This window comes from Globicephala melas, chromosome X (assembly GCF_963455315.2).
Source record: "Globicephala melas chromosome X, mGloMel1.2, whole genome shotgun sequence".
NCBI classification, from domain to species: Eukaryota; Metazoa; Chordata; class Mammalia; order Artiodactyla; family Delphinidae; genus Globicephala; species Globicephala melas.
The window spans coordinates 50,917,533-50,944,570 of record NC_083335.1 but is presented as its reverse complement, the minus strand read 5'-3'; the positions used below and the strand labels follow the sequence as shown (position 1 = coordinate 50,944,570).

At 32.3% G+C, this 27,038-nt stretch overlaps 1 protein-coding gene across 6 annotated transcripts in view; it reads left to right on the top strand.

The window, feature by feature from the left end:
- The window catches only part of PCDH11X (protocadherin 11 X-linked), a 752,740-nt gene that overhangs the window by 35,353 nt on the left and 690,349 nt on the right, over window positions 1-27,038 (top strand). For all 6 annotated transcript variants that reach the window (XM_060291949.1, XM_060291947.1, XM_060291948.1 and 3 more), the window contains exon 2: window positions 14,661-15,245. In XM_060291949.1, coding sequence (XP_060147932.1) covers window positions 14,706-15,245 — 540 coding nt within the window. In that variant the 5' untranslated portion in view covers window positions 14,661-14,705. The remainder of the gene's footprint in view (window positions 1-14,660; window positions 15,246-27,038) is intronic.

Here is a 27,038-nt window from a genome sequence, read left to right as displayed (position 1 = left end):
CATTCAAGTGATTAAAAGTTTTTAAGATTCTGTTTAATCAAATGAAATTTGAAATAATGTTCAGAGTGTCATGGGAAGTTTTAATTTTTTCAAAAATCATTTAAGTTTATAGACTTAGTGGTTAATGTGTCCTCCAGTGCAGCCCCTCAACCTTCTCACAGTACTAAATAGTACTGTTATAAAGTAGTACAATATATTTTATATTTTAAAATAATGTGTTTAAGTTCTTTGTCACAAATCCCATTCTCAGTTTTTCTCTTCCATGTGGCAGAAGAAGAAAGTGAAATATGTGCCACCCCCCACCCACCCCCACCCCCGGCATTCCTGAAAGAAGAAATATCTTAAAAGTGCTAACCAATGTAAAATTTCCCCAGTAATTTAATCTTAAGGATGAAAAAATTTTAAACAACCTTATTTTACTTGTTATGTCATTATTTTCATTGTTCCCTTCCATTATCTCTTTTATCCCTCTATCTCTATCCACCATCCCCTTCAGGTACTCAAATCCACTCTCAGTGGTACCTAAGACCTCCCAGATCCATCAAATCTCCCCACACCTTCCTTGTTCTTTCCAGTCCTTCAAGTCTCCCATTCATGGAAGTCATGCTCAGTTCATTACAGTTTCGCCAAATTCCTCACTGTGCTTTTGAGTTTCTATAATTAACTTCTTACTCTCGACCCACTTTTTAGGTTCCCCAACTTCAGATTCCCCCAGTTAGTTTTCATCCATCTTTGCCCTGCTTAGATTCCATGAATACTTCTCATTCTCCTAGTCCATCCTGATGCTCAAAATCATTCCTTGCCTCTCCTTAGTACCCCCACTCTTTTCAAGTTTCCTCCACAGACTCTTCCATACCCTCTGCTACTCCTTGTTTCCCTAGTGCCTCACAGTTCTTCTCAAATTGTTCAAGGCCCTTACAGGTAGTTGGAACATAACTCATCACATTATTACTACATTTACAAACATCTTGAGGGTACAAACTGTCATGAGTAAGACCGTTTGTAGTTTAATCATTGGCAGGATGATTCAATCTTATTCTTTATTGTCCCTTAACATGCACACATGTTTCAAAGACCTAATATTTGTACCAAGTTTGCTTTCAATAGGACTTGAGATAATAGAGCAGAATTATAAAAAAAAAATTAGGAAGTACAGTCCCCATTTTCTTAGTGATAGTTTACCATTAAGATAGCAAAGCCAAATTAAACTAAGATAAAAAATTCTTTAAACAAGACATTCAGTTCAAAACAATGTTCTGAAGGAGAAAGAATAGATGAGTAAGGGAATGTGCTATTCAAATGCACATGACACATAATAACTATTAATGAGATATTTTTTCCAAATTAAAGTTAGAAAAACAAAACTCCATGACTTTGTTGACTGCCTTCTCCATAGTTGCCATATTTTAACTACAAGTCCCTTAAGCACTTACATTTAACTTTATCCTTACTCTTATGCTTATTCAGATATTCCCCATGTGATGTTAATCTGTGAAAGTTTCTTAGAGGAAATGAGTTGTGTGAAATGCCCCAGAGCAGATGAGGACCTTGGATGACCAGAGATGTGGAAAATGCTGTGGTTAGAGTGGGTGTTGGCTTGACTGAAGAGGAGAGGTCATGGATTAGAAATTAATGAGAAAGACGTATATTGGAAGCAACTAATTAAGGACCTTTGAATGCTAGGCCTCAGAGTTTAGATTCTGTAGATTTTAATATATAACACATGTAGTTTTTTGGTTTTCAGTTTTTGTTGTTTTGTTTTGATTGTTGTATATAATGTTTTATGAAATAATTAATATTTATTTTCCAACATCAAAAAAAGTAAAAGTAGTCCATAAAAAAGTGCTAGTTGGATAGATAATATATTTGGAAGTGTTCTGTTTTAAAAAACTTTTCTTCTGAATAAAAAAAAGAGGTGGAGAAGCTGTCCTTATGTCAAATCTGACTCACTTTAACAGTTCCTCTTGAAAATTAGCAGCTGTAATTAGTGGAAATTTTTGAAGGTACAATGTTGTGGTTGTAAACTATAACAGGTTTTAATTATCTTTTTAATTTTAAAGTTATCAACTTTCAGAAGTTGAATTTTTATCATTTTCAATATGAAATCATGATGGCATATTTTAGTTGGAAGTACTGTTTCAAAAAAATGACTTGATTTTGTGAGATGTGTTTGCTTCAATATTTTCAACACAGTACTGTATTACAGGGATTCAAGATGTATTACAATTATCCAATGAAAATAAACCCCTGCTTTCTCTAACTTATATTTGTTCTTAAAAAAAGCAAATATCAATTAAAATCATACAATGAGTCAGTATATATTTTGTATTTCATCAAAGGGATGAACTGGTCAATTTGAAAACTTGACCAATTTGAAAACTAATCATAATAATATCTAAAGATAAATGTCATTAGAATATATCCTTTTTGAAAATGTTATCAAGAAACAGAAAATTTTGAGGGGAATTTTATTTCCATAAACCTTTGAAAGTGGAAAATAATCATTAAAATACTCTTTTAAAACAAGGTTTCCATTCTAAATTATTGGTTTGGTCAAAAAATTCATTCGGGTTTTTCATAACATTTTGGGAAAAACCTGAAGGAGCTATTTGGCCAACCCAATATATGAAAAATTATTTGTTGCCAAGCTAGAAACAACCATAAAATCACTACCTACTGAAAACAAGGCATACAGTCTTTAAACCTTGTAAACATGATTTTAAATCAAATAAAATTATATGAAATATGTAGTTGATGACAATAAGATATTTGGAATTGTGTTGTAAAAACTTTTAAAGCTGTAGCATTGCACATAACTGAGATCCATTATGCAAATGACTACAGATTTATGATGAAAGCTTATTTCAATCATAAAATGCTAGAACAAGATCTGAGAGATGAACTCCAATCCTACTCACCATAATGAAGAAAGGGAGGCACAGAATGATTAAATGACTTGTCCGAGGTCATAACTACTTAAAGGCAAAGTTAACACTAGAATTCAGGCCCAATTATTTTTCTCCCACTGGATTAGACTTATTTATTTACCTTTGTGAGTGCAGAATATACAACCACATTTGTTTATTTTCTTTAGTTTAATAGTAACAACAACAACGATTGCAAACACATACAACACTTGTGAGTTTCAGGAACTATTCTAAGTGCTTTACATATGTTAATTCATTTAGTCTTCACAGTAACACTATGAGGTAGATGCTATTATTATATCTATTTTTTAATGAGACAGAGAATTTTTAAAAACTTGCATAAAGTTACACAGCTAATAAGTGATGGATCATGGATTCAAAACCAGGCGATCCATCTCCATAGCTCATGCTACAAAATCTTAAATAAAATGTCTTTTTTTTTTAATTTCATTGTTCCAAGGCAATCTATATTTGGATATAATAACATTCTATGACTTTGATTTTTAAGTAGGAAAATGAATGTTTGTCTCAATTTCTATGCCAAATATATTTAATAATAGTTTTAAATGAATGGTCTTGCTACAATGTATGTAAATCCCTGAATGAATGATTTGTCTGATATCATCAATATTGGTCATTAAGGCAGTAGCAAGAATGGATCTATGTGTAGGCTTTTGGTTGATTCTGCTTATAAATAAATTTTCATTTATTTTTAAAACAAGAAGATCAAACCAAAAGTATATTTTAACAATGCTTCTACAATATGGCTTCTTTTTGTGAGCATGGTGGAATTAGCTATCAATGAATTATTTTTTTGTACACTTGGTAATGACTATGAAAAATTGATTTTATACTTTTTCATGAACATGGCACACAATGCAGAAATAAAAGTCCTACTTTTTTTTCCAGCTTTAGTCTGTAGACTCAATTGCTACTTCGAAAGTAATATTGGGTAAAATCATGCCCTTTTAAAGAGGGCATATTTTGACATTGACATGTTAATTTATTGACATATGGGAAGGAAATAAGTATAAGTAAGTGAAACAATTAAAGCAACGTTATATAGTGGATCTGGAAAATGTAAGAAACCAATACCTTATGCACAAAAAAATTCCTATGTTCATTTACTGTTTTATGTATAATGTAATAAATTCCAAAACTTATTATATATATATATTTAAATGAAATTAGAATGCTAGATCTTCCTCCATACATTGCCTCTATTTGTCCAGTTTTTTCCAAATAAAAGTTAAACACAATAAAATTAAAAATAGGAATAGCTGACTCCTAAGAAATAAGAATTTTAGAGAAAAAACAGACTAGGAGCAAGACTGGATATTGCACAGAGAAACTGAAGGATTCCATTTCGATTTCAGGGGTTAATGGCTTTTACTAGTGGTTTAAATCACTTTGTCTAAGTTTTTAAAGTCTAAATCACTTTGTCTAAGTTTTTAAACTCTCAAAGTCTTTTATTTATTAAATTATATTTCTTTATTAATATGTATATATATATATACACACACATAAAAATTTTAAATGAGCAGCATTTATTAAGACTGTATTCAGCACTGTGGAGAACTTGGAGGTCAAGGGTTAAGTTTGCACAGAAATAGAAATATAAGGAAACATAACAGCCAATAGGGGCTTACATTGCATGATTCTATTATAACTATAAATTAAATTAAAAATTCAGTCATTATTTGCACTAGGCACACTTCAAGTGTTATAGGCAAATGTGGCTAAGGGCTACAGTATTGGACAGTGCAGGTTATCAAACATTTCTACCAGGCAAACAGTTCTACTGGACAGTGGTAATCTACAGCGAGAGGAAAATAATCTTGAGCTATGCGTGCATCCAAGGAAAGTGAAATGATGGCTAGGGTATCCGATTCATAGGCAGGGGACAAAAAAATGATAAAATGAGATGATGCAGTAAAATTTATTATTGAATCATTTAGTGATGAATGCTATTTTATGACATTAAATCTTGAAACTATTAGGTAGTGAATATTTTTAAGAGATTGGTAACTTGTTAATTCAAGGAGAAACAATCAAATTTCCAGTTAAATTAGAAATCAAACTGCTTGAGATCCTCCAAGAGAAAAAATGTGCAGTTTTATAAACAAATAGTATCTTACAATTATTTTCATAAAACATTATATGATCCCCATAAAACCTATGAGAAATACTATATAAATAAATGTACTGTATCTGAGACACTAAAATGATGAAGAGGTAATATACCAATACAACTACCCACTTGATAGTTTTTAGTATAGTGTTTACAGTCAATAGAAGTGTGGGGTACTCACCATGTTCTCCTGATTTACCATCATCATAATCCTTATAGGGATAACATGAAGAATATAATGCATGATAGAAATCATTAATTCTTCAAGAACTTCAGACAGGAAACTGAAGGGAATAGTGCAAATATCCTAATAGACAACTATATAGGTTTATCTTGCTTTATAATATCAGAAATGCATGCATAATATAAATAAGTACCTATAATATATTGAATACATATGGCCAGGATGACTATACTGAAATGCACAGCTCCAGGTGCTTATGGTCTAAATATGACTATAGAGTGGAAAAGAGACTTTTTTTTTTCAGGGTATAATCACCTTTGCTTCTAAATTTTTATTCTTGTGCCATCTATAATAGCAAGTCCTGATGCAAAGCAATTTTTATCGTGAATAGCACTGGCCTTAATTTTCCAGGATTGTTAGTTTATAGGAAGAATTAATACAGCATTTGATCACAATTTCATAGAGTGAGTGCCAGTTATAGCACTCACTCGTGATATAGTTCTGGTTGTGATAGCTCTTTCTATCATCTCCATTAAGGTGTTGAATACCTTTGCAAAGGAAAAAAATATTTTTCAGTATTTCAAATATTCTTGGAATAAGAAGAAAATGTGAGGACACTATTATACATTTATTATCTATACAGAAATTGTGATTTATCTAAAATAAGATACCTATTTCATACTCTGTTTCAAGTTGAAATCATCACAATGTAAGTTGTAATTCTAAAAACCAAGAATATTTTCGGGGGGGGGGTAAAGCAACACAAATAATTTGAGTCTCTGGTACCTAATAGGAAGAATGGTATCTTTATTTTCTTTCTTTGGCAAACTTTTTCAAAATCAATGTGAAATCTATTTTTCAGAAGACAAAATTTGTTTTGCAAACCTTCATAAATAAAGTTAGTTATGTTCTTCATAAGCAGGGAAAGAGCTAAATTTAAAAAGTGACGACTGCAAATGCCTAAATAAAAATATCTATTTGGTCTCCTTATGCATTAATGTGGGACATAGTGAAAGTACTGCATATCGAGACTGCCTTAATATGAGAGCAATTCTGACCGCTCCACTTCGATTTCAACTATTGTCTAATGTAATGGCATCTCAGTTGCCAATTTTCATTGAACACACATACACACAAGGACATATACCCACAGTGGAACATGAAGATGATTATTTTAAACATAAAAATGAAATATCTCATGAATATTCCACAATTAGGATTTGGCTGGCATTTTCTAGTCCAAAGAACAAAACTGTATCCAACTCTGTGGAAATGGAACTTGTACATTCTTGATTTCCCATTTGACAGTTACTTAAAGTCACTTTGAAGTTAATGTACTGCTTGAGTTATAAAAAGGTAGCATAAAATTTTTCTTCCAACATGCTAGCCTATTACTGTGTAGAAGGAAGACTCTTTACTTATGGTGGGAAAGTATGGAGTATAGTGAATGAAATCTAATGATGAAAAGAATCACTTTTAATTCTCTTATGAACCTAAGTGAGATTTGTGGTACTCCAAAGTAGGAAGTATGATAAAAAGCAATTTTAAATAACAGCAATCTACACATTGAAAAGGTATAGGATTTGTTAATTAATTTAAATATTTTATGTACTTCTAGTTGGGAAAACTGCTTGCTAAGAACAATTTAATTTGTAATGAAAATACCTGCAGGAGAAGATTGTGCTTAAAATATACTCTTAGAAAATAATGTAGGTTTTTAAAAATAAAACAGAATGCACGGTATAATGAATACTCCAAGTTGTTGTATATTATTCCTATTGTGTCTTAGAATCTTTGGCAGTCTTTGTAGTAATATGATCTTGAAAAAAAAAAGAGTTCAAAACAAAAAAATCAGAAACCCAAAGACCCAATAAATATTTCTTAACTTATGTTATAACTTAACACTTATATGTCTGGCACAGTGCCCATACACTGCTAAAGTAAATATAAAGGCCTACTAATAAATTTTGTTATATATTTGAAATGATTCACTTGCAATCAGAATAGAGGATGACACTATAAAATATTACAGATCTATACAATTATTTCAATTTAAAGAATATTTTTATGGGAGATGAATTTTATACCTAAATTTCTATTTTTGAAGAGCTAAAACTTCAGGTATTATGTAGGATTTTACACATAAAAGCATCCAGTTTATAACTGACCATTTTGTACACTTTCAAATATACTAATAATATTGAAACAGGACCCAACTGACCTTCTCTAAAATTAGGATTCCTCAAATTTAGCAAGGTGTTTTTGAATGCCCAAATTGAAGTTTGAATGCTTAGTATTATATTTATATTTGGAATTAAAATGAGGTAAGACAAAGTTGAAATAATAACTCACTACAGGTTTGAGGGATATTGCTAAATCAACAGCACATTTCTTTATGTGTTAACTTAGAAGAAAGAGAAAGTAAAAATAGTAGAAATACTAACATTTATAATTTGTCTTTGTGTGAGCTCTTTGTAAATACATTTGAATTGTATTTGTTATAGAAACAATTCCTTCATGAAAATGGGGCTGACCCCAGAATATGAATTTATTGTACAAATTAAGAACTGACCAGAAGTACTGTTTAATTCATAAATGCTAATTCAGTTTTTAAAGCCAGAATTCTGTGTAATTATTGTTCTGCCCCAAATTAAATGTATCAAAATGTGGCCTGTGTATGTCCCATTTATGGTTCAAATGTTTTTCTACCCATTGATTCATTTATGTTGTCATTTTTTTTTTTTTTTTTTTTTTTTTTTTGCGGTACGCGGGCCTCTCACTGTTGTGGCCTCTCCCGTTGCGGAGCACAGGCTCCGGACGCGCAGGCTCAGCGGCCATGGCTCACGGGCCCAGCCGCTCCACGGCATGTGGGATCCTCCCGGACCGGGGCACGAACCCGTGTCCCCTGCACTGGCAGGCGGACTCTCAACCACTGCGCCACCAGGGAAGCCCCTATGTTGTCATTTTTAACTTGTCATCCAGTTTGAGTTTTGTGGTGACAGAAAATGAAAATCACAGAAATGATATTAAAATATGTGTAAAAGAATAAGAATTAAAAGGAGAAGGGATTTTTGCTGAACCTTTAGGCTGAGGTACTTGCTATTAGGCAGTTGATTAACCAAGTAGCAAGACTGGTTTTTAAGAAGTTGCTGTGTCATTTTTGCTTGGTGGTCTATGATGTGTAGCCATTGATTGAGGATTTATGTCACCCCGAAGTCATCTTACCTGGAAAAGCTTCTTTGTCTCCCTGGGTGAATGAATGCAGCTATTAAGGATGAAAGTCATCTCCTTGTTCCTTGGAACAATAGGTTGGTAGATACCATTCATTTTCCGATGATTAATATCTTACCTTGATTCATTTTTCAGAATATCAACTGGGATCTTGTTTTCAGCACCTTCCAAGATTCTGGTGGTATATCTCATTTTCTTTTAACTGTTGAATTTATTGCATCATGATTTTGATAAATTAGCATCTGACACAAATAAAAAATATACCAAGTCATCACTTTTTTTCTGATTAAACCTACACTGTTTTATTAATTCCTGAGAATAGGGATTAATTAATTCCTGAGAATAGGAATTAATAGAATTATTCACTTATCCTTACATATCTAAAAATCAAAATGGACTATTCAATCAATTCTCAGTGAAGTCAGAAATCTACCCCATTTATTTACCTGCTTAAAACATGATCTTAAAACCTGGTCATCTAGGGCTTCCCTGGTGGCGCAGTGGTTGAGAGTCCGCCTGCCGATGCAGGGGGCGCGGGTTCGTATCCCGGTCTGGGAAGATCCCAGATGTCGCGGAGTGGCTGGGCCCATGAGCCATGGCTGCTGGGCCTGTGCATCCGGAGCCTGTGCTCCACAACGGGAGAGGCCACAACAGTGAGAGGCCCGCGTGCCGAAAACAAACAAACAAACAAACACCTGGTCATCTAGAGGATCTACAGAGTGTGAAATTACCACCTATTTGATATAAACATTTAATATATGAATTAATGCCTACAATATTCATATAAACCATATAGTTGTTATAAAGATTAATTGAAATAACTGATTTGAAATTACTTAGAGGAATTAAAATGCTACGCCAAATGGAGATCATCCTTTTAACCTCAGCGAATCCAAGAACTATTTGTTATGATAATATGTTACTTATAGACCAAACATATTAATTAGTAGATATTGAAATAATCATGATTAAATTCACCCCAAGGTTATAAAAGGATATATGATGATGAATGACCATTATATTTTTGCCAAATGGAATATGTCTCTTGCTTGATTAATCTGTAAAGCTATTTTAAAAATGCTCCCTAAATCATATCAAAAATCCAGAAAAATTAATATAGAAGAGCAACCTTCACAAATTGTCTTATAAGTGATATTCGAGCATTGATTATTAACAGATTTGAAGCCCCATTAGAGAGCACTGCACTTCTGTGTGGAGTGTTAGAATGATTCAATAAAACATAAACATTTTAGAGAAGGAAGGAACATTGATGGAATCGACTTCTTGGAGAAGATTAGATCCAAACGTGAAAATTAGACCGGTACAAAAAGAAGTACGATAAATGAGTCTTTTGTGGAATAAAATTTAATAAAAATATCAGTTTAATAGAATCAAAGTACGCTACTAAATCTTTCATTTCGACATTTCAACTTTCAGAATACATAGGAAATAGTCATGTCAAACAGGACAGCCAGTGCACTTACCCCACTCTACTTGTGGTCAATCCCTTGGAAAAGATTGAGTTTATCAGTTGCTCCAGTTTGTCTTTCTCCAGGTGCAATGTTCTAGATTCCTTCCTGTCAACCTGAAGAACCACATTATTGTTTTCCCAGTCTTGAAAGAAGCTTTGACTGTGCATGAGAACAAGAATGTAGAAGTAACTATATAATACATTATGGTTGTTTAATTGTGTATTTTTGACTTCACAAGACATTACAGTAATTAGAATGATGAGAGCCAAGTGGATTTAGGATCGTGGGCAACATACAGGTATTTCTTATTTTCATATAATACCTAAATTTGCACTTTTTTTTTTTTTTTTTTTTTTTTTTTTTTTTTTTTTGCGGTACGCGGGCCTCTCACCATTGTGGCTTCTCCCGCTGTGGAGCACAGGCTCCGGATGCGCAGGCTCAGCGGCCATGGCTCACGGGCCCAGCCACTCCGCGGCATGTGGGATCCTCCCAGACCGGGGCACGAACCCGTATCCCCTGCATCGGCAGGCGGACTCTCAACCACTGCGCCACCAGGGAAGCCCTAAATTTGTACTATTTTAACAATTTGTTACTGTAGCATGTAAGCCACTCATTCATGCAGAATTACCTTAAGTATATTACAAGTTGAACACAGCAGTACAATGAAGGAAAATGTAACAAGTATGTCAGGGAAATTATGCATTGGAATTCTTCTGAAAAACCATTTGAATATCACTTTTATGGTTTGAAATCTCTAGAACTGCATATAGTAGAGACTTAGTTCCCCTATCTACTTACCTTTTTAAAACTAAATTGCTCAGAGACTATAAAACGAACTTGCATTTTTGCTTTTCATGTCTTAAAATTTCAGAGTTGCTTATTTTGTTTCTGCTTTTGTTTCCTCTGACTGTCATGATTCTGTCCTTCTAACTATGACTGTTCCCTACCCAATCACTATATATTGCCTGTAAAAACATCACTTAAATAACGCTGGCACTACTGAAACTTGTAGAAAATTTTAATTCTCTGCATCTTCTTTCATTGTACCTTTCTTATCAATTTCCAAACTAACCGTAGACTATAGTAGCAGTGGGATGTGGGAGAATGGTAAAGAAATCTAAAGTTATCTTATAGTTTGTTCATGGGAGAGAGAAAATTAGAACTAAGTAAGATATGTCCATAGGAATACTTTCTCTGCATATCTGAGTTAAATTCATCATCCTTCCATAAGACTAAGCAGTGACTCTTTATATCCTAATTTCTGTATTGGTCATTCAAATAATTAAACTCAGCAGTTTAAAAGAAAACTTTTTTTTTTTTTTTTTTTTTTGTGGTACGCGGGCCTCTCACTGTTGTGGCCTCTCCCGTTGCGGAGCACAGGTTCCGGATGCGCAGGCTCAGCGGCTATGGCTCACGGGCCCAGCCGCTCCGCGGCATGTGGGATCTTCCCAAACCAGGGCACGAACCCGTGTCCCCTGCATCGGCAAGCGGACTCTCAACCACTGCGCCACCAGGGAAGCCCTAAAAGAAAACTTTTTAAATTTTAAACATAACAATACATTTTCAAGTGGTAACTGCAAGGGTTGGAATCAGAATCTGGAGATTGAGGTTATTTTATCATGCATATTTACATCCTGATAGAGGCAGAGTTGACTTTGTTATACATTTGTTGAACACTGAATTAAAGATATTCTGGAATATTTTTGCTATCAATTATAAACTCTGTGAGGGCAGAGGTTTTTGCCTGTTTTGTTCACTGATTTATTCTCAGTGTCTACAACAGTGCCTGGCATACACAAATTGCTTAATAAATATTTGTTGAATACGTGACTGCCCTTTCATGAAACTAATTACTAACTAGACAGTAAATAGTCCTTCTAGGTTTGCAATATGTATATTTGCCTAAGTTTTAGAAATTGAATTGTCCTTTTCCCCATTTTTTTTCCTGGTTTTCAAAACCTCTGAAAGAATTTCAAGTGATGAAACATATTTTAAAATGTTTTATTTGATGTTATTATTAAAGTAGAGTAGAACACATTTAGAATGGATTGGCAGAGGGGGACTGCTTAGAATTAGGTCACTTTCTTAATCCCTCCTCTTGTTTAGGATATTGCAACATGCACACAATGTTTTAAAAAATGGTCTGTAGTATTCTTCTGCCAGTTGTAATAACGTGTAATACCTAAGGGTAAGATAAGAATAGAGTGGTAGTTTTAATTCTAATTGTAAGTGCCCCATTTTTATTTTTGCTTATGTTTGCATGGTATTTATAAAATCACACACTTAGACACTCGGTTTTTTTTAGATGTTCTAGAGTCACAATAGGACACACATATATGTATGCATATTAACTCATAGGAAGTAAAAATGAAGTATTTTAATTCTCACATTCATAGAGGAGTATAAGGCCAATAATTCACAAGAGAATGAGTCTTGAAAAGGTTGCTATATTAGGTAATCCCAATGCTCACCATTGAGCAAATGATGCTAAAAATACCACAGGCAATAGTCTTTTTGTGTTGTTTACTAGGATAGAAAATGTCTTCAGCATCAGCATTACTCACTATTATACTTAATTTTTTTTTATAAATGACGCCAACTGCCCAACATAGGAAAGTGGTTGGACTCATAATATATAATTTTTAAATTCTGTGATAAGAATTTATAAAATGAGATGCTTCAAGTCTATTTAGCTTATTTCTTTGTTCTATTTGTGACCCAAGCTATCTCGATTGTTGCAACAAATGCTTTTGTTCTGTTACTGATTGCAAATAAGAAGGTTTCTTTTTCCCCACTCTTGTGTCTTCAGGCCTGTCAATATGCATATTTTCTAAAATTATTTAATGTAATACATTGTCTGGCATAATCAGATCATAATATCCATAGCAAGTTATTTATATCATTTCATGAGTCCTCCTGTTTGTAGAACTATGACTAAAATTTTTGTAAATTTTAATTGGTTATCAATTACCAATAAAAATTGAGAATTTCCTTAATTAGATACCTATGTGCATTAATAGTTTTCCATAATAGATTTTTAAATGACCATCTGTTAGCTAATTCTTTAAAACTTCAGAATGAATTGAGAGCTGCATTAATCCCTACTTAATTATAAAAATATAATATCTGATAGGATTTAAAGCAGTGTAACACAAATTTCACTTTGTGTTTATATAACCTACAAATAACATCCAGAAGCATATTAAAATGTTTCATAATACTAGATATTAAAAGATATTTAATATACCAAATTGAGACTGTATCCACCAAATAAATTTGAGAATAGGAATTGAGAATTAATAAAGGAAACTGAAGACAAATTTGCAATTTATAAAGAAATAAAAATTCCTTGTTGAATTTTTTCAGAAGAACTAGAGAACTGAAATAAAGTGGCAGATTTCAGTGAATGAAAAATAATAAGCAAGGAGGGGGAAAGGAGCCAGAGATATTCTTTGTTTTTTGACTCTCTGTTTTAACTTGATAAAGTCTTTTAAAATGCCTTTCTTATTTTTAAACCCTAGTCAAGCTGTTTCATGTAGTTGGGTAATTCTTATGTCAGTCTGTAGATGTGAAAACCCATTTTCACATGGACTACTTTATGCAATCTATAAACAAACTCTCAGAGTTGGGATGCCTTGCACTCCAGTTCTCTCATTGAATGTTTGAATATTGTCTAACAAATCATAAATATGTAGATCTAAACTAGTGATACAGCTTCTGTATCAGTACCTCCAAATATATGGAATTCAATCTCTCCTGAAAACCATTTTTTTTCCAGAATGCTTTAATAGGCAGTTGTTTAAGTTGATCTGAAAGTTGCCTCCCTGTAATTTTATACCTATTCTTGTTCCTCTCATCCAAAGAAAGACAACTTTAATCCTCTTTCACATGATTGTTCTTCCCATGTTTAGGCATTTGCCATATTGAACCCTCTCCTCTATGAAAGGACTTTTCTTTTTAATCCAAACTTCCTAACCTAGATCGATATTTACATTTTGAAGCCCAGAGCTGAACACACAGAATATTGTATAAAACATTCATGACACATAGAAGAATTGCATTTGAAAACCACATTGTAACAAAGAGTAAATGATTATATTTTTGTTATTAGTAACACATATCCCTTTACTTTTCCTTAACTATTGAATTAAATGTTTTAAATTATTTTTATTACTTTTAACTGTCTTGTTATAATATTATCTTTTATATATCTTATCAATGGTGAACACCTTTATAAATATTCTGGGTCTCATAATTACTCAACGTATCTTGCTTAATTTACCTTTCATCTTGATGTAAAAATGCATAATATTAGATTCAAACAAATCTGTCATTAGTTTATTTAACAGTGTTTTTCATGCTAGTATTTTCATTTAATGATTTTGGCAAATTTTTATTTTATTGAAGTATAGTTGATTTACAATGTGTTAATTTCTGCTGTACAGCAAAGTGGTTTGGTTATATATATGTATATATATATATATGTGTGTGTGTGTTTCTCTTTCATATTATTTTACATTATGATCTATTACAGGATATTGAATATAGTTCCCCGTGCTATACAGTAGGACCTTGCTGTTTATTTCATTTAGTAATTTTAATTTAAAACTGAGCATTTAGTTAACATACATTAATGCTTGGCTTTAATAATTGCTTCTTCTTCCTCTTCCTCTTTCTCTTCTCTTTCTTTTCTACTCTTCTTTTCTCTTTGGCAGTTCTCTGTGGACTGATACAAAAAAACTAGTGCAATCCTGCCTGGTATGGACTTGTTGTCCGGGACGTATATATTTGCGGTCCTGTTAGCATGCGTCGTGTTTCAGTCTGGCGCCCAGGAGAAGAACTACACCGTCCGGGAAGAAATGCCAGAAAACGTCCTGATAGGCGACTTGCTGAAAGACCTCAACTTGTCGCTAATTCCAGACAAGTCCTTAACAACGCCTATGCAGTTCAAGTTAGTGTACAAGACCGGAGATGTGCCACTGATTCGAATTGAAGAGGGTACTGGTGAGATCTTCACTACTGGAGCTCGCATTGATCGTGAGAAATTATGTGCTGGTGTCTTAGTGGATACCCGTTGCTTTTATGAGGTGGAGGTTGCCGTTCTGCCAGATGAAATATTTAGACTGGTTAAAATACGTTTTCTGATAGAAGACATAAATGATAATGCACCATTATTCCCTGCAACGGTTATCAACATATCAATTCCAGAGAACTCAGCTATAAACTCTCGATATGCTCTCCCAGCAGCCATTGATCCTGACATAGGAATAAACGGAGTTCAAAACTACCAACTAATTAAGGTGCGTTTTAAAAATGCTTCATTAAAGATAGCACATTTTTTAAAGGGAAGAAAAAAAAAGAATCTTAGTGTACTTCAAGTTTTGAGTAAGCCATCACCACAATTTTACAAAGTTTAAGTAAAGCATAGCAAAGAAAATTTATCAATGCAATTTTTGCAATTGCATGGAGTTTATGAATCTTCATTTTATGTATATTCATTTTCAAGCAGTTATTTGTGTTTCCACTAACAAACTATTATAGTGGTCAGACAAGGAGTTCAGCCTTGCTGCTTACAAATCAATAACCTACACAGTATCTTACTTTTAATCTGTCTAGTCATGACTTTGCCTCAAACTTGGCCTAAACAAGCAAATCTAAACGTCAAGAATGAATCCACAAACCTATCGGGTTTTCTATGTGATTATTTTAGACAGAAAGCTTTATCTTGTCCTTTGAAAAGAAGCCAAATACATTTATTTTGGGGGTGAATAGAACATTTTTATTACTAGCATTTCTACACAGATATAGTAGTAAAAATATTTTTCATGCTGATTTCAAGTCAAAGCAAGATCTTTAAGCATCTCTTGAGTCACAAAATGAGATTAAATTTTAGATATGTCTTGTTAATGTTAAATATTTTCATTTTGTTCCAATTCTTTGAAAACACAGAGCATTCATTTGCAGTAAAGGGTAAGTCAATTTTTCAGTCAAAGAGTTTCAGTTAACCTAAAGAACCTATTTTGGCTTGATTTGGGTCTTGGGGTGGTAAATGCAGAGGGAAGAATAGATGGAATATTTGGTATTCTTTGAAGTATGTGCAGAGAGACTGCATTTATCAAGCGAATGGGAGAATATTTTTAATTGGCTATATGGTACATAGAGTAGTAGAAAACTCAGATTGGGGTATGTGATATAGTACAATGCACTTGAATGATCTTGGCAAATGTGTAAAAGAACAAATGTGCAGGTATAATATAGATATGGTCAAGCAATTTTCAAAGTTTTATAAACATTTTCTGACTATGCATTACCAGATTATGATTATCATAATGACCAATGTTAAAATTATTCAAAGAACACATAAATAAGATATTTTGATGAATATCATCTGAAGGTTTTAGCATGGAGGTTGTGTAATATTGGAAAACTGCTCAGATGAAGCTGATATGTTGTGAAGATATATTTGTTTATAAATACATTCAGAAATCGAACTCTGGAGATCTTTTGAGTGATTTCAAGTGAAATGCAGATTTGTGTGTGAATATAAGAAGTAAAAACTGAAAACAGATGGATGATTTATAAATAAGCATTTCTAAGTAAGGTCCTTGCAATAGTGTCTCCTTATCTGATGAAATGCAAAAATATGCAGAAGTCAGAAAGATATAGATCACAATTTTGTGCTTACCACCGACTAGACAAGCCACCTCCAGCTTAATCTTTCTTACTTTTAGTTTCTCCAGTCATAATATGAGATTGATGATATAAATTTCACAGGGGCAGAATTGGGAAGAATAAGCACTAAGTAGAGGGTAGATACACCTGCATAGAAGGTTTTTCGAGATGCATTGAAACATTTGACTGTTTATAGAAATGTGAGGCTTATTACTTTAAACAGTAAGTTGCATAGCAGAGTGGATACTATCTCTAAAGTTACACTGTCCAGTAGATGACTGGACAGTTACACTGTCCAGCAGTGATGACGGAAGTTCTATTATCTGTGGTATCCAATATGGTAGCTACTGGCCACATGTGGCTATTCATTACTTGAAATGTGGGTACTATTACCAAGGAACTGAATTTTTAATTTTAATTAATCTTAATTTTAATAGCCACCTGTGGTAAGTGGCTACTATTTTGGAGAGCACAGCCTAAACAAAGAAAAGCAATTTATTTGGAAAATAAAAATTGACAGATTCAAATCAAAATGGGACCTTACCAAATTTAAATCAGGAATTAGTAATAGGGTCTCTCCACCCAACAATCCTGACAAATGTGTTATTTTGAAATGCAGTGCTTTACTGAAAGAATAATTTTGTAATGTCTCCCTCAGGGCAGCTTAATGAACTTCCAAAAAATTTCTGATTTGTCTTGAAAGCTGCTTAACAAATTCAAATTAAAAAAAAAACAAATAAACCCACTGGCTTAATTTAGGTTTGTTAAAATCTATTTTCATTTGAATTTCTTTGAAAGATTATCAGCAAGTGACATAAAGACAGGCTCACTAGAGGTTCTTAGATGAGTCTTAGAAATAGACATGCTCTACAATTTCATTCTGTTTTAGAATGTGTGATAAGCCAAAAGTGATGTACCTAAGTACTGGGGCATTTGTATGGCCCAATGGGCAAATACTGTCCTGACTGCTTGTTAAAAATAATAATTATGGAACACAAAGCATAGCCCTGGGCTTGCAGAGGGCCATCTCATGGGTTAACTGAGTGCACTTTGACTTGCAAAAAGGTCCTGTCATGAAAGTGGTATGTACACTGGGGGAGGGGGGATAGGGAGGTTAAATAAAAATAAAAAAAAGAAACATGTTATGATTCATCCATAAATTTTAAAAAGTGTTATAATTTGAAAGTAAGTAGGCCAACCATACTAATTTATTTTAAAAGATCTTTCCTGCAGAGGTTGAGAATTTAATTAATGTTAACTTGTTCTATTTTTGTTGAGTAGACAAGAATAACAAAATCACAGTTTATCTTAACTAAGGAAATATAAAATTTATATGAAAAGTTCAGATAACGAAGGGAGAGAAGGGGGAGATATAGGGAAAAATTCTAGGAAAAATTAGGTCAATTTACACATGAAAGTGTCTTGCTATTAACAAATCTATGTTAATTAACAAGATAATTAACTGAAAATAAAGGTATTTGATAAATGTATCAAAATGTATATAATAAAATGTAACATAAGACAAAACATACAATATTGATCTTCAAAAAATTAATATATAAATATTTTAATTTCATTTATGCATTTCATGATATTAGGTGTGCTTTGGCATAAACAAGGAAAGCATTATGATTACACACTTTAAAAATTTGGATATTGCATTTCAGGGTAATAATTTGTTTTGTTTATGATCATATGACTAGTAAATTGGGAACCAGAATAAGGTCTTCTGACTCTTAGATTTGATTGACAGAAAGAGACAGATAGATAACCTTGAGGGTGAGGATCACAGCAAGTTTAACAGGAAGGAAGAAGAAGAAAATGAAAAAAGACAAAGTAAAAAGAAAGTGAGGAATGAATGAATAACATGATTACCAAGTGATTCTGCTTAGTACAAAGAAAATTATGGTAAAATAAAACTTATCCACATGATCTTGGCAAGGTTAATTTTCAAATTTTTGAGAGATTAGGTTACTCTAAAGAAAAAAAAAAGCTTCATCTATAAAAGTTTTTGATGTGAATTGCCACTTAAAATAATATCCAGAAGTGAAATCTTCCCTTTTCCTTGTCTCAAGTAAAGACATGGTATAATGAGAATTCCCCATGATATTCTGATATAATTTCCCTTAATTTGGACTAGCTATGCTAAAGATCTATAACTATATATATCTCTCTATACACACACATATATATATGTGTATATATATGCCATTTTTATATATTATAAATATTATATATATAATAAACATATAATTTTTAAATGTTATTAAATAATATATTTTAAAATATATGTTATACATGGTATATAGTATATACTACGTGTACACTATACCTACATACATATTGTACACTATATATATAATTATCTGCATCTATGTGTCATCTATCTAATAAATATATACCACTGAGCCCTAGTAGTATTTGACAGAGCTGTTGTCCAGGAGTAGAAAGTTACAATGTTTTTCTAACTTCCACCTTATTATTCTGACAGCCTGTTACTTATAAAGCTTTTTTTCATATTCTAAGTCTGTTGTCAGGGAAGCTAGTACATTCACAAATAGAAATATACTTCAAGCACCCAATCTGACTCAGGATATGGATATAAACCACAGGGATCTACTTCTTTCCATGGTTGGAACTCAGGGGAAATTAGTTTGTGTAATGATGTTGCATATGTCTTCATTTTCTGCTTCAGATTTTCATCTTCCCTCACATATATCAGCAATAATATTTCTATACTAGCCCAGTGGCAGTGTGTTGATTGGTCCCCTTGAGGCAGGCAGGACAATGTTTCAAAGGTTGACTGTGCTGACGGAGCGTGAAGGTCAAATTTTTCTCAGATTCGTGACCCGACTCAAAGCCCTCACACATTTTTGCCCATCTCATAAAGCATCCTCATCTTTTACATCCACCTCAAAAAAAATTAATCTTGGCCAGAGTCTTTTCACATAATCAAAGTTTGGGACCTTGTTTCTATTTTGTTTAAAATAAGATATATTTGGTTTTTACTTTAAAAACTAAATGAGAACTAAACATATTGCCTGTTGATCAAGAGTTTGAATTTATGAAACTTAGGTTAGACTTAGATTTGCTTTGAAATCTGGGATTAGAAAATCCAAATTGTGAAAATTCTATCTACCATTAGATTTAGTAACCTTGAATACACTTGCCAAGAATGAGACATCAAATAATATATCGTGGAGCTAAAGAGCAAGCAAACTTTATTATTCTAAAGGAATTAATATTTCTTTATCATATGTATCAATAGATCAAAGTAGTGTGTAGTATCAGGAGGAGTGAGTAAAATTCATTAATGCCATTGCAGGCATAATATGCTATAACAAACAATGTTATAATATGCTATAATATACATAATATGCTATAACAAACAATGTATTTAACTGCTTTAGAAAGCAAAGCTGCCTCTAAAGATATTCAGAAGAGTTTGAATATAATGATTTTCTCAGTTTTCAACTATAAAATGAAGTTTTATTTGGAAGTTCACCCTTTCAGCTTTAAGATAACTTGATTTTATATTCTCTGAATTCTATGATGTGCAGATTAACATTTTTGATCTGTGCTAAAAAGTAAAAAAGGTGACAGTCAAACGACTGTTAGGTCCCTGAAAGCTAGGGGTTATTATCAAAGTGTACCTCCAGTGGGGAAAAATGACAACATAAAACTCATTCTCTTCATAAATGGATCTTTATTAATGTTGTCAGGTCTTATTACAATGAGAGTGTGACACTAATAGGATTAAGTAACTTTTGACTTCATTGCTATTATCAGAGGCCTGGTTAATATAGTCCACTAATGCCTTTCATTAAATACACGTGTTATTAATAGTCCCACATGCAACACATATGTAGGACATTTTAGATAGCTCAATTCTAGAATTTATAAACTAAGATTCTGAAGAGCAAATGTATGTCCCCAACTTTGATTAATTTACTCACATTCTGCCCTTTGACCTGATAATAGCAACTAGCTATAAGAAATACTGCTAAATTTTACATGGATTATTATTAGGCACAGGTTTATTGATCTGTTATTCCATTGTTCACTGTATCTAAATAAGAAACAATTTTATGTTTAATTTTGTGCCTGCCAAAGGGAAAGACTTAAAATCTATTAAATATATATTTAATTATATGACAAAATTATAGAACTCTTTCATGAAAACATGAGGTTTGGTTATACAGATCTACTTGGCTCCCATAATTCTGATCGATGCTAATAATCTGAGATAATAAACATTCCAATGTGTGTAGTTAGTTCAGCATAAATTATTTTTTTGATCTATACAACATTATACTGACTGTATAACAACACTCTTAGTGAACTGAATTATGATCCTTCGTTCAATCTTAGACCAAAAAAAATGATGGATTGGTAAAACTTTTGTACCAGAGGTGATAACATCTTGTTCAGAAGTGATGATAAAAGCAATAAGGTCATTTGGGGGGAAATTTCTGATTTTGACTTAATTCAATCAATAAAATAATTTAAATAGCTTTATGCTTTTACCAAGCTTTATGCTTTATGCTTTTATGTGAATTTGGACCAATTTTGAAGAAATTATTCTTTATCAAAAAATATAAAATGCATATGAAAAATAGTTCTCACTTCAAAATCAAATACAAAAGAAATTAGTATTCTCCCTTCACATTGATCAGTTTAGTCATCTTCATAAATCAGTAAAAAAGTGTGAATAATTCGATAGTATAATAGAGAAAATAAACTGCTTTGACCACAAATTAAATTTTAGTATATCTTTGTTGAAGTGTCTTAGTTTCTGAATGAACATAGAAGGTACCAGAGGAAGGAAAGTATTAAGTTCAATTTAATTTTAAAACACAGAGCTTAAATAACTATTTTTGAAGTGTTCTTTATACATTGGTCTTTTGCTTGCAGAAATTAATATATCTCCACCAATATTATTCCACAATTATGTGATAATGGTTGTTTTTCTTCGTAAAAAGTTAAATATTCATCACTAGAGAGCTCAGTGCATCAAAATATAATATCCACATGCAAGCACACAGAAATGTGTCTTTTAGCAACTAAAACAATAAAACTATAGCTGTCCATATATTTTTCATTTGCTGTGAAATGTAAGATGTAATTCTAGATAATCAGTCATAAGAAACCTATTGCTTTATTTTTAACACAGTGAAAGAGTGTTTATATTTTAATTGCTGCATGTAGATGTCTGTAAACTTGCAGGTAAACTAAGAAAAGTAATACAAGGTTATAGAATAGGAAATAGAAATAAAAAACCTTTTGAAAAAACTACTTTTAAACTTTGTTTTATTCAACAAAACAAGGAGTTTTAAAAGTTGAATGTGTAAAATGAGGTTTTAGGTTATCTCACCTAATTTACATTTGTCCTTGAGATCTCACTTAACCAGGAATTTTATTTTATGGAGGATGTTCTCATGAACATATCTTATCCTATTGCTTATTTAAAATATAGAACTCCATTATTTTAAGCTTCTCCAATAGAATGAAGTAAAGCTCTAAAGAATGGAAAGCTGTTCTACTATTTTCTTAGTTGTAACGGTAACTGACTACCAACTAACATCTTAGTCTAATTCCAGTCATCTAAATTTAACTTATACTTAATGAGTGCCCAGCGTACAAAGTCTTGAGGGATAAAAATACGTTTGAAAAATAGTCACTGTCCCCAGGGAGCTTAATAACAAGGCATTATGGGGAATATATTTCTACACTAATGATAGTAAGGAAGAAAACATTTATTGTATTAAAAGAACATTTTATCTTGAATTGGTCATTCTGACATTAAGAACATGGAATTATATTTAAGTGTCCACAGTTTCAGACAAGTTAAAATTTCCCAATCTACTTTCAGTAGATTTTCACCCAGCACTCTCATTAATTCATGATATTTTATTTTTTACTAGGTCTGCAATTGTGGCAGTGATACTTTCTGCCAACATTTATCTGAAAAACAATTTCAAGACTGGAAATAAAATCTTTTTGATGAAAATGTTAATTCCTGTGCTAGTGGTGGTAATTACATAAGTCCTTCTATTATCTTAATTCTTAAACTTGTCATCTATGCCTCCAATTCCTCTTCTATATAATGGTGAAAATAAAATTATCTTTATCTAACAGGCAGGGATATTATAAAAATTAATGAAATAAGAAAAATACATAAAATTTGCTGAGTGCCTTGAAGAAAAGTGTTTTATAAACAGTAGTTACGGGTTTTGCTCTCTGGTTTAAGATTGTAGTCTCCTCCAACTTTTCTAAAATTATGCTCTATACTCTTTAAAAACCTTATTTTACAACCTAAACTTTTCACACATATTTTATATATGTATACAGAGGAATATATGACAGCATTTTTCTCTTTCTCAATCAGTGCCACTGGCTCCACATTTATTTCTTGACTTAGTTCAATTTAAAACAAACTTCCATTTACCTTCTTTAACTTGTCTCTTGAATCAAATGTTTCCTTCTCCTCATTTGTCTTTCCCTCCTCCTGGCCCTCCATATGACTATGATATTGCTAATGTGAATACTTTCTCATATACAGCTTCTACCATCTGGAATTACTTTATTTACATCTCATTCATATGCCATTTTAAAAAATTAGATGTCCTATCTTGTCTTTTCTTTTTCACACTGAACTCTTTTCTATTTTCCTATTTCTTTTCTTGTAAGTTGGTCAAAATTGTCTTTCTGCAGTGGATTCTGTAGGAGAGATATATAATAACAAATTTGAATTTTTAAATTTTTAATCATTCTAAATTAAATAGGTTTTAAAAGTCATTTTTGCAGCAGGATATTTGCTAGAACTACACTTTCATGGATACTAGTATGTTTTCCTGGTTTAGGAGGGGGCCCTTATATTCACTGAGCACAAGAGTTTGCTTAGAAGCATCCATTTATAGTAGCTTAGTCAGGGACAAGAAGAGCTTTGCTGTCAGTAAGGAAAATAATGAAATAAATAGTTAACAGAAGAACAAAGTGATGCTCTAAACAATCCAGGGATGAAAAAATTAAAAAAAAAACAATTTAATGGATTATAAATAAAGAAGTGTAGAACTTTATAGATTAATTTTAGTTGAACATAGTGCATTATTGAAGTCACTGAATGATTGTATGGATGAATGTGAGAGTGCATATAGCTATCAAAAAGTAGGAAAATATAATCGTGTTTAGATTATACAAAGTAATGAATATTTGATTAACTTAGATATTCAACTCCCTTCCATAAGTAAATATGAAATGAAGGCTACTTAGATTGGTTGAATACACAAAAAAACTATAAAATTCTGATTTTGATTATTATATTCTTGACTTCATTTAGTGGTGTCACACTGCTTTTTCTCTAAGGACTTAAATATTTAACAGATTTTGTGAGTTTCAGGAGGCCTTCAAATCTTTTAATTTTACTCTGAGGAAAGTGATTCCTGAAGGACCAGCTACAGATAGCCATAGCATTTTCTTCAAAACCATATCACCCCTTCAAATACCTCATTATCCTAGATTCCAAAACCAGTCTAGAACTTTCTAAGTCGAAGAAGTAGCGATGACCATCCTATCATATTTAAGCCTTTGGAAGCCATTGTAGTGGTGTGGGAATGTATCTTTAACTAGAAGTACTCATGGGACTGGAAAAGTGAAAATTTCCTCATTGAGGATGGTATATATATGGCACTGAGTTGAAACATTGTTGGATGGCTTCTATATAGGCTGAACTAGCTTATCCATCTGGAGCTTTTAGGATTCTAGACATTTCTCTGAAATCTATTTTCTCCAGAAAACCCGTCTTGAGTTTTCAGGCATATTTAGCTGCCTCGAGTTTTGCTTTAGTCCTTCAAATGATGCTTTAGATCAAATACCTAATTGGTAAAACGAACGGATTTTTATAAAGCTAGAGGTCTCACATAGAAAACCAGTTTACATGCAAAATAGCTAGATTAATAAAACTGACATTTTAATCCCTTTAACTCTTAGAAATCTGATTTTTTGTTATTTATCTAATAGACATGACTTCTTGAGCTGTATATTCTACACAAATATAATCATACTATGGCAAATTTAAGTAGTTTAAAGTAACTTAAAATTTTTCTCCACTTGTTTTATTTGGTATTTTGTAAATAGTAATCTCATTTTAACTATGTCTGGCCTTCTGTAATCTAGACTGTTAAAGGTTTGAGGCAAAAAATTGACTCCTGTCTGAGATAATCTTCTACATACCCTACAATCTAGTGGCTGGCCTTATTTGAGTATTGATTAGTGTAAAAATAGCATTTTACCAAATAGCTCCCTGATATTATGAGACAACTGTGGTATTTGGTTAAGCAATTATTTTTGTATTGTTTCCCCATTTTAAGGCATAGTGTATTAATTAGATTCAGCTATAAGTAAACAAACTATTGTTTTAGATAACCTCAAGAGTTATTTCAAAGTATCTTCATGGTTTGCTACACAGTTTACTGACAGTTGTTTCATCTGCCACAATTGTTAAGCTTTCTTAAACTTAATTGCTCCAATGGGTTAGTGATAGTTGATTCACCCATATTTGCAGTGCATTGCCACAATGAGTTATCCACAATTCTTTTTACTGACAACAGCTTTTGTATTTTGTGTTACTATGATATTGGAAGATTTTTTTTCCCCGCACATAACTGACTGCATAACTCTATGATTTCACACATTAGCAATTTCTGTTTCACAAATAACTGGATTTGCTGTCCTAGTTGCTTTAAAAGATAACTGCTTATTTTGATTATTGCTTAGGCAATATTTGTAGTTACTTTAAGTGTTGCTTTCTCAAATGATTTCCACAGACACAGTGGACAAACGGTTTGACCTGTAGAGTTCAGATTCAATTTGTAGATTAAAAAGAGAATTATCTTTGGGTGCCTTATACATATCTTTGTGTATATATATGTTTTAGCCTCTATTTTATCCTCACCTGGTTTTCTGTTATTTACTTTTGTTGTATAAAATGAGGCTAACCACATAATTTATCCTCCAAATAAGGACAAGTTTAAAAGTGAAAGGGCACCTCTTAATAATTAAACAGGGACCAAGAATATATGGTCACAATACATAAAACCCAAAATGTCTAATTTCTTCTTTGCCATTTTATGTTTCCTATTCTTCCTAAAGGTCTGAACTACCTTGAGCCAGAAAGCTGCCACTTCCTGCATATTAATGAAGTAAACTATTACTTGCACTAACACAAACTGGACTCTCCATTTACTTTAGCTGAACAATTCTCAGGTGAACAATTCTGAGTTAGCTCAATTGGCAAAAGATTGGCTTGTGAAGAATTATCTGGCAGCAGACATGCTATCATCAAATTTATGTAGGGTGAATCCTTTTCTGAGCTGGCATTGTTCATCTCATGTAGTGTTCACTAAAGCTAAACAGGCAAGAGAATGGCATGGAAAGCAGATGTAATTTCATTAAAAATTCTTTTATTTTGGACATATGATTTCCTTAATCATTATTTAAATATATGAAGGCTATCTGTCCTTTGCTTCCAAGCTTTGACTCACAAAAATTAGGAGGGATTAGCCTCTGGCCAAGGTTCTAAACAATTAAGGTTTTAAGAAGTTAAATGTGTTACCCCATTTCTCCTTTTCTACACTGTTTTCCCTGAGTACCTATTTATCTAGAGGCCATTTGAGTATAGCCTAAACAGTTGATGAGTTAGAGAACCTCTTGCACATCTTTTCGAACTAAAAATTAGGTTGTAGATAAGAGCCTTGAGTGGTTTTTGTAAGAGAAGAATAGTGATTTTATCTGCATGGACATATTCTTCATAAATACTTTTAAAAGAACAGTTTATATTTTCCTCCATTATACTGATTTGAGAATAATAATGGATACTTGGATGCAGTATCAAATTGTACTCTGTTGTTGTTTCTCCATTCACCAACATTAAAAAACATGATGTCACCAATAATCATTTAATTATTTTTGCATCATATATTTTGGTTTTCTTCATGGATTTGCCTGGACTTCATTCAGCGTTTTGAACTTTTTTTTACATACATACTAAATATAAATATATATTTTTAGATAGATAAATATGGGCACTTAGGTCACCATCAGGAGATATATATTATATATTGTATATATATATATCAGGTGTATTCTGATGGTGACTTAAGAGTGCCCATATCCTATTCTAGTTGAGCTAATCATTTTTCTAAAGATAAATTTAAATTTCACCCCCTAACTGTCCTATATGCCTTGACTCATAGAACCAGATATGATGCAGAATTCTATTTTAAAAGTCAATTGTGCATATCAGGATTACTGTTCTTTTATATGACATTATTCATGAAAAGCAAAGCGATTCAATGAATTAGTAAACACATTTCAAGTATGTTTATTTTGAAACTTGCCTTTAATTCTTAGAGATAGCTTGA